Source organism: Muscardinus avellanarius (genome assembly GCF_963383645.1).
Source record: "Muscardinus avellanarius genome assembly, chromosome: 15".
NCBI classification, from domain to species: Eukaryota; Metazoa; Chordata; class Mammalia; order Rodentia; family Gliridae; genus Muscardinus; species Muscardinus avellanarius.
The window spans coordinates 80,800,546-80,810,210 of record NC_137801.1 but is presented as its reverse complement, the minus strand read 5'-3'; the positions used below and the strand labels follow the sequence as shown (position 1 = coordinate 80,810,210).

The following is a 9,665-nucleotide window of genomic DNA, read 5'->3' as shown; positions in this document are numbered from 1 at the left end:
ATTATAAAGGTTCCACGCCTGGCAGCCTAGAGCATCCCTTTGCTCCAGGGACCTGCAGAACCACTCAGAGCCATTCGAAATCCCAATCTGCCGGTTAATTTGTGTCATTAGGCATTTAATATAAATGTTATGATGAAGCTTACATTTGCCATTTTTTTTCTATTTCCTGACTTCTTGTGGCTATTTATTTATTTTTTTCTTTTAGAATTCTATTCACGCACTTGGGCATGTGCCTTTGTAGAGTACTCCTCCTTATCAGCAACATTATGTTCCCAGAGCCCCAGGGGATACCTAAAACCTTGCATGGTACTGAGCCCTGCAGTACCATTTTCCTACCCATCCTACCTGTAATAAAATTTAATTTATAAATCAGGCATGGCAAGAGATTAACAACTAATAATAAAAGAGAATGACTGTGACCACATACCGGAATAAAAGCTGTGGGAGTGTGGTCTCTTGACACCTTATTGCAGTGTACTCACTGTTCTCTCTGTGACATGATGGTACAATGCCCTGCGCAGGCGTCCACATTCAACTTCTGGTGAGAGCCTAAGAGCACTGTGGTATCACAATGGCAGGAAGAGATCACATCTTGAAATGGGAAAGCAGAGAGCAGCGGTAGGGGAGGGGGGTCCCACAAGAGCTACCTTGTTAGTTCCTTTCAAGGACAGCTTCTAAGACTCCAAGGTTCCACCACCTCTCTATACCACCACCACCTGGGGACTAAGCCTCCAATGAACCCCGGGGTATACACTACATCCAAATCACGATTCCACCCCTGATCTAAAGGTCACATCCTCACGATGTGAAATGCCCTCATTCTATTGCCAATAGTCTTAAAACTTCAATTTGAGCATCACTCAAAAGCCCAGGTCCAAAGTCTCAGCTGAGACTCAGGCAAACTCTTCGAGCTGTCAAACCTGTCGGCATAAAAACACCAAGTTACAAGTGTTCGTGACACAGTAGTAGGAAGAGGATAAGACAATCATTCATATTCTAAAAGGGAAAAAATAAAGTGAAAAGGAGTAATTGGTCCAAAGCATGACCAAAACTCACCAAGGCAGACATTAAATCCTAAGCCACTAAGCCTGGCGTCTTCTGCGCCCTGTGGCCAAAGATGGACACCCTCACTCCCACAACTTTGCTAGTTGCTCTCTGGGGCTGCACACCATCTGTCCCTAGCTCTCCTGGGGGGAGGGGGGATAATCAAATTACATGCAAAACATAGGGAGTTCTTGATAATAAAAATTCCTTTATTTCCCCCTTACTACAACACAATTATAGATAAAATGACCCTTATTCCCCAAGGCGGCTAAGCTACAAACAAAACACAATCAAGAAAATGTGGATTAATTTTGGCAATCAGGACAACAAAGCCCCAAAGCCCCATTGCTGTCTTTAGAGCAAAGCACATCATACCCCAGATACATCATACCCTGATCTCATCACGCCCCTGCGCCATGGTAACAGTTCTCAGGGAGCTGCAACTTCTCAGCTTTCTATCAAAGGTAACAATCAACTGCCGACAGAGTCTAGTCAGAGTACGCAAATCACGTTTACAGACACATTGAGATACTAAAACGCACACTTCTTCTGTCCCAGGGAATGCCTTAGGATTTCAATATTCCCCAAATTAATTCCTAGCAGTGGCCAGAGCAGCATGTCACACGGCACAGCCTCTGCGGTGAGAATGAGGTCAAGGTCACTCCTAACTAAGAACCGGGAGCCAGCACGGTGACCCACGCAAGCCAGGGCTGTGAGTGAGGACTGCTGGAGCTGGAGCCGTACCATGGAGCCCCGAGACCGTGGGGTAGTTGGACTGGGCTCAGGACCCAGAGGGCACAGCTGAATTCCAGTACATTCATCCTGTGATGTGCACCTTGCTCAGCCCACCGAAATTACCTGCTCTGCTCACCAGAGTAACAGAGGTCCACCATACAAGCCTCAGCCCTGCAAGCTACAGTGGTGATGCCTTAAGTCAGGAAGCTACTTCCAAGATGCAAGAACAGTGCTGTCTCAGTCTGTTTAGAATGCTCTAACAACATACCATAGGCTAGATAATTTATAAACAACAGAATTTATGGCTCTGTTTGGGAAGCTGGGAAGCCCACCAAGATCAAGGGGCTGATGAGCTTGAGGGTGAGAGCCCACTTCCTGGCTCAGAGATGACGCTGTCTCATTGTACTGCACATGGAGGGCAAATAAGCCCCCTTCACCCTCTTCTATCATGGCACTAATACCACTCATGTGCTCAATTCAAAGCTCACTTTTTATTTACTTGGTGAGGTCACATTGTCCCTTTAAGTTCTTTTTTCCTACTTTTTTTTTTTTTGTGGTACTGGGGTTCCTGGAAACCCTTCTACCTCCGGGCTACACTCCCAGACCTATATTTTTTATTTGGAAACAGGGTCTCTGAAGCCAGCGCGGCTGGCTTCGAACCTGCGCGATCCTCCTGTCTCTGCCTCCCAAGCACGGGGATTGCAAGCGTGCGCCACCACGCCTGGCCCTAAAAATATTTTACAAGAATTAGAGGAAAGAAATTCAAAAGAATAAACCCCAGACATTAGCAAGTAACATATCTGGGGCCTTGGGTTACTCCCAAATTACACAGCTCAGCTTAGCTCCACAAAACTTCCCTGTTTCTACTCGCTATTTAATGTCTGGGATCACCTTGGTAGTTCCCAAGTAAGCATCCCAGCTCTGTTCATCTGGTGTCCATAAATGGTGCATCATTTAGTTCAGGCCAAAATATGAGAAATTAATTAAGAGGCTGAGGATGCAGCTCAGTGGAAGAGTGTGTCCTTAGCATACGGAGGCCCTGGGTTCCATCCCCAGCACACACATGAGAAAGGAAAGGGATAAAAGAGTAGGGGTAGATGGAAGGGAAAAAAAAAAAAAGCTTTAATTTATTCATTTATTTATTTTTGTGGTACTGGAGGTGGAACCCAGAGGCTTTCTACCTCCGGGCTATACTCCCAGACCTATTTTATATTTTATTTAGAAACAGGGTCTCACTAAGTTGCTAAGAGCCTCACTAAGTAGCTGAGGCTGGCTTTGAACCTGTGCGATCCTCCTGTCTCAGCCTCCCAAGCGCGGGGATTACAAGCGTGCGCCACCACGCCGGGCAAGAAAAGAGTTTTAAAAATAAGAAAACAGCTGAGCATGGTGGTACATGCTTGTAATCCCAGTACTTGGGAGGCTGAGACAGGAGAATTTCAAGTTTTCAGTCAGCCTAAGCAATTTAGTGAGGCCCTCCGCAACTTACTGAGACCCTGTTTCAACATTAAAAAATAAAATAGGGATAGGGGTATAGCTAGGAGGTAGAGTGCCCTGGGTTCAATCCCTAGCACCACTAAAAATAAAGGAAAGAAAGAATCCTTGATTTCCCTTTCTCTTTCAAACCATAGCCAATCTAGTAACAGCCTCAGTTCCAGAATCTTCTAAAAAATTTAGTATTGAAAAAAAAAAAAAAAAACCACCCAGCATACTTGCCAGGCCCTTGAGAAACTGATTCGAAAAACATGTTCAGAGCAGGATGTGGTGGTGCACACTTATAATCCCAGCACTTGGGAGGCTGAGACAGGAGGATTGCAGGTTCATGGTCAGCCTCAGCTACAGTAAAGTGAGGCCTTTCGCAACTTAATGAGACCCTGTTTCAAAATAAAGAATAAAAAATAGGGCTGGGGGTATAGCTCGAAGATAGAATGCCCCTGGGTTCAATCCCCAGTAACCCCCCCCCAAAAAAAATGTTTAATTAAAAAAAATATTCCTGTGAAGTGTCTATTTAGTTCGCTTGCCCATTTTTTGATTGGACTATTTTTTTTTTTAGTGTTGAGTTTCTTGAGTTCTCTGTATATTCTAGATATTAGTCCTCTATCGGAGGTGTAGGTGGCAAAAATCTTCTCCCATTCTGTTGGCTCTCGATTGAGGTTCTTGACAGTTTCCTTTGCTGAACAGAAGCTCTTCAGTTTCATGCAATCCCATGTATTGATTTGCCTTTTAGTTTGTTGTGCCTTTGAGGTCTTGTTGAGAAAGTGTTTATCTGTGCCTATGTGTTGCAGTGTTGGACCTATGCCCTCTTTGAGGAACTTCAAGGTCTCTGGTCTAATTTCCAAGTCTTTCATCCATCTTGAATTGACTCTTGTGCAGGGTGAGAAAGTGGGATTAATTTCCAATTTTCTGCATATGGTTAAGCCAGTTTTACCAATACCATTTTTTGAAAAGGCTCTTTTCAACAACAACAAAAAAAGTGTATGTTTTTGGCCCCTTTGTCAAAAGTCAATTGGCTGTGTGAGGACTTGTTTCTGGGTCTCCTATTCTGCTCCATTGGTCTATGTATCTGTTTTTGTGCCAGTAACATGCAGTTTTTACTACAATGGCTCTGTAGTATAGTTTAAATTCAGGTATTGTGATTCTTCCTGCATGGTTTTTGTTGCTGAGAACTACTTTGGCTATTCTGGGCTTTTTGTTGTTCCAAATATATTTAAGGACTGATTTTATTTTGTCTGTGAGGAATGATCTTGGTTTAATGGGCATTGTGTTCAATCTGTAGATTACTTTTGGAAGGATGGTCATTTTAATATTTAAGTCTGCCTATCCATGAACATGGCAGATTTTTCCATCTTCTAAGATCTTTAGTTTCTCTTTTTCAATGTTTTATAATTTTCTTTGTAGAGATCTTTTACCTCCTTGGTTAAGTTTATTCCTAAGTGTATTTTTTGTGGGGTATCCTAAGTGGAAGTGTTTTTGAATTTTTCAGTGTATTTATGGTTGGTGTACAGAAAAGCTTCTAATTTTTTGAGACTGATTTTGTATCCAGACATTTTGCTGAATTTGTTAATCAGTTCTATAAGCCTTTTGGTTGAGTTTGTTGGGTTTTCTAAATATAGTATCATGTCATCTGCAAATAGTGAAAGTTTGAGTTCTTTTCCTATTTGTATTCCTTTAATTTCCTTTTCTTGCCTTATTGCTCTGGCTAGAATCTCAAGTACTGTATTGAAGAGAAGTGGTGACAATGGACATCTTTGTCTTGTTCCTGTTTTTAGGGGGAATTCTGGAAGTTTTTCCCCATTTACATGATGTTGTCTGTGGGCTTATTATAGATTGCCTTTATGATGTTGAGATATGTTTCTTCTATTCCAATTCTCTGCAGTGCTTTTATCATAAATGGATGTTGATTTTATCAAATGCTTTTTCAGTGTCTATTGAAATGATCATGTGATTTTTGTCTTTGATTCTGTTTATATGATGAATTACATGGATTGATTTTCATATGTTGGACCAGCCTTGCATCCCTGGGATGAACCCTACCTGGTCATGGTGTATGATTTTCTTTATGTGCTTTTGAATGCGTGTTGCTAGTATTTTGTTTAGCAGTTTTGCATCCAAATTCATTAAACTTATAGGCCTGTAGTTATCCTTCCTTGAACTGTCTTTATTTGGTTTTGGTATTAATGTGATGTTGGATTCATAGAATGTATTTGGGAGAGTCCCGTTTTTTTCTATCTCATGAAATAGAATGAGGAATATTGGGATTAGCTCTTCTATTAAGGTTTTATAGAATTCACTTGGGAAATAATTTGGTCCTGGGCTTTTCTTTGATGGTAAGCTCTTTATTGCTGTTTTGGTCTCTTTGATTGTTATTGGTTGGTTTAAATTTTTTATGTCTTCTTCAGTTTCAAATGGCCAATAAATGCATGAAAAAATGCTCAACATCATTGGCAATCAGAGAGATGCAAATCAAAACTACCCTGAGATTTCACCTTATTCCAACTTGAATGCTAAGGGAGAAACTTGAATGCTAAGGGAGATTAGTCAATCACAAAAAATAAGAAAGCGGATACTTTCCCTAATATGCAAAAGCTAAGGACAAATGGGTCATAGGAGGAACTCTAGATAAAAAGGAAATCCTATAGTAGAACAAATAAGACAACCTAACTGAGGGGATGGGAGGCGGGGAGATGGAAACTCCTAAAGCACACGATATACTTATTCATATAGTAGTCAACCACTAAGCCAAGCACAGGAGGGAGGGATGGGAGGGAGTGAGGTGGGGACTGGGTGGGGGCTGGCTGGGTGATGTGTGCATGTATGTCTACACAAGTTTTTTACCCCATTATGATGTATGAATACAATGCACCAATAAAAAAAATAAAAAAATAAATTCCCAAGGTGACGCTAAAGGACAGCGAGTCTGTGAGGGAGCAGAGGAAACAGGGGCTCCCATTTCCAGAAGCTCTGTGACGCTGTTTTTCCTTCTGCCGCCTGGTCCACATTTTCATCTCCTTGGTGCCTGTTCAGTTTTTGTTGCCATCATGCAAAGACGCTCTACTTGGGAAATGTGTTGCTTTAACTTTCTGCTTTGTTCTTCCATTTATTAGAATAAAAAATAGACCCGACACTAGGCCTTGAGAGAGGTCCCTATTGAACCTCACTTGTGGGTCTTTCTACACAAAACAGGTGGTACTTCTTTGGCTCCTCTTGCTGGTGTTGCCAGAGGAGGACACAAAAATGGTTCTAACCCTAGGCAAGATATGAAAATTCACACATAATACAAGCTGACTATCCCTAATCTAAAAATCCCAAACCTGAAATTCTCTGAAAGCCCATGTGATACATTCGCAGCATTTCTGATTTTGTGTTTGGGGATGGGGGATGCTCAAGCTGACTGGTAAAGACTAACCAAATATTTATAGATCAAAAAATATTACCTACCACAAAAACCTAAATGTTTTCAGAATTTTCTTTGGACGTAAATTACCCAGTATTCTTCGTAGCAATCCAACAATGTCATATGCAAATCAGAAAGCCAATCTTTGAAACTGAAAGCCCATGATGGGTGAGTTTCAATATTTTATTAAAATAGCATATTTAACCACGGTTAACCTTTGTCCTTACCCACCCCTGAATACGCAGCACAACACAGTAGTAATTTCAAATATCCTTGATCATGAAAACCAACAGAAATATTTCAAAGTCAAGTTTGCAACTAAAAACTAGACCTCGGGGGGAGGAATCTGAATTAAAAAAGAAACATAAAGCTCTGACTCAATTCTTTAAAACTATCCAAAAATAAATGCCAGTGCGTCACCCACCTGACGATACTGTTAGGTTTTTGCTTTCCTTTATGCATAGAATAACGTCTCGTTTTATTTATTTCATAAATAAAATCGGCATTTCTCATCCCATTTAATGTTCCTTTTCAGCTTCACAAAGAAACCAGTAAATAAAACTGTCAACGACAGTCACGACATACGTTCTCACAGCAAGATAAAAAAACAAATGTGAAAATACGCAGAGATGCTTCTAGGCTATTTCACATAAAAAGACAGATTCAAAAAGTGCAAGGCAAAGTCTGCAGTGTTTTTTGAGGGGAGCTTTTAGGCACATCCATGTCTTTAAAGCAAGCTTCAGAATGAAATTCCAGTTTGTTCTTCATGACACCTGTTTTAGTCTTTCTTTTAAAAAAATTTCAAGAAATAAACAAAAAAATACATCTCATCAAGTGTAAAAGAGGGAGTCTCATGTCCTAAGAGCGAAGACTCAGCTGTGGCGCGTCCGGCCCTTCTTTATCCTGGCAGGCTTTGGTTTGGGGATGTACTGATTATTTGCCTGGTACTCCAGTTCTTTACGGAAGTAGTGTATAGCTTTGTTTAAGCCTTCCTCCAGTGGGACCTGTGGCGGGGGGGGGGGGGGGGGAGGGAGAGAGAGACAAGGTTATACTTTCAGAAGGGCCGGGTTGAGAGACACAGAAGACTGCCCCAGAAGTGCTGATGCAGGGTCAGTCAGCTTCTTTGTGAAGACACTCACAAAACCACAGGCTGGTCACTATGGCGCCCAGACCCAGAAGACAGAGGTCCTGCTAATGCTGCTTTCAGAACACACCATGCAATTTTCTTTTTTTTTTTTTTTGAAACAGGGTCTTCTAAGCCAGCAAGGCTGGCTTCGAACCTGTGCGATCCTCCTGTCTCCCCCTTCCAAGCATGGGGATTACAAGCATGCGCCACCATACGCGGCCACAGCATGCAATTTAACAAGCAACATCTTGCTGGTATACAGAGAGCTCCAGTCTCCATAAGACCTAGAACTGCCTTGTGCTGGTAAGATGTGTCCTCCAGTTGCAATCAGTCACAAAGCCTGCTCTTGAAACAATGCACCCAAGCCCCATTTGTTCAGAAGACACCAACCACGGAGTGGAGAAAGAATGCTCTGAGGTTATCCGCATCTACCCCATAGCCCTGTCCTCCTGCAGGGATGCTAGGCCTTTGTGCTTTCTGACACCCCCACTGAACATATAGACTGAGAGGGCAGCTCCACATCAAGTATCTCATTTTGCAATTACCTGCAGCAAAGAGGAAAATGAAAGTCCAATGAGCTGCTGATTGAAACATAGAAAACTACAGAGAGGTACTGCCAAGAGGGCCTGAGAAGCGGGAAGCAGGATCTGTCTGTCTGTCTTGATTGTGGCAATGGTTTCACAGGGTGTCAAAACACATAAAAACTTATCAGACTTTATAAGGACAGCTTGCTGTTCTGTCCACTACACCTCACCAAGCTTGGCTAGGATCCTAAAATCCCAGGGAACAAAGGCAAGAACAGATGAAGGGGTTTCATCAAACTACAAAGCTTCTACACAACAAAGGAAACAACCCACTGGCAAAACACAGACTGGGAAGTCATACTGCAGGCTGCTCAACTGACAAGGGTTAAAAGAGAGAATACAGAAGGAACTCAAACGACTCAAGAGCAAAAATCCAATTAAAGATTGGCAAGAGATCTAAACAGACTTTTCAAACTAATACACAGAAATGGTCAACAGGTGCATGAAAAAAATGCTCAATATCACTTATCATAAGGGGAATAAAAATCAAAACCACAAAATCTAAGCTCATCCAAGTTAGAATGGCTATTATACTCAGCTGTGTCCCCCCCCTCACACATACACACAAACTCCATTGCATCAGACGCTCTCAAAAATTTCTTATGAATTAAAACTACCAGTAAGAGGAGAAAAGCTGATAGACATCTCAATATCAAAATACTGTACATATAAACTCCAAACCAATTAGGCATACTGACTGTGTGTGTGTGTGTGTGTGTGTGTGTGTGTGTGTGTGTGTGTGTGACAAAACCTAACAGCAACAGTTCATATGTACTGACTGTGCTTTTAACTTTTTTCAAAATGTTCTGTTTAAAATACAAGTTCTACTGACAAAGAGACCTAAAGAAAATTCCTTCCAATTCAAGGAACCTGCATCTCCCCTTGCTGTGACTTTTTCCGCACAGCTGGGATTAGGAGGTTTTGTTAAGTCAGAGCACCCTCAGAGTTTTATTTCCTTCACCCAGTTCCCACGCTTTGGGTGGATTCCTCCAACACCACAGCGTAGAACGAGGGTCAGACTGAACGTGAGGCCTCTGAGGAGAGGGGTCTCTGAAGGATTGAGGAGGGGGTCTCTGAAGGATAGAGACCTAGGGTTGGGAACGCAACAGCTGCACACAGCCCAGGAGGGCGAAGGGGGGACACCATACTGGCTGCAGTGGGCAGGAGCAGAAGGCAGCCTGGGGCAGGGGCTGGGCAGCAAGGCTGGGCCCGGCAGGTGAGTAAGAGGGAGGGAGGGAGGCAGGCATACCCCCGGCCAGGGAAGGGTGTGGCTTGTTCTAGGAGC

At 42.5% G+C, this 9,665-nt stretch overlaps 1 protein-coding gene across 5 annotated transcripts in view; it reads right to left on the bottom strand.

Annotated features, from left to right (window-relative positions):
- Positions 1-7,542: 7,542 nt before the first annotated feature.
- UXS1 (UDP-glucuronate decarboxylase 1) overlaps positions 7,543-9,665 on the bottom strand; it is a gene marked incomplete at both ends in the record, with an annotated part of 83,718 nt that continues 81,595 nt past the window's right edge. For all 5 annotated transcript variants that reach the window (XM_080711509.1, XM_080711510.1, XM_080711512.1 and 2 more), the window contains one exon: positions 7,543-7,674. In XM_080711509.1, the coding sequence (XP_080567635.1) occupies positions 7,543-7,674 (132 nt within the window). The remainder of the gene's footprint in view (positions 7,675-9,665) is intronic.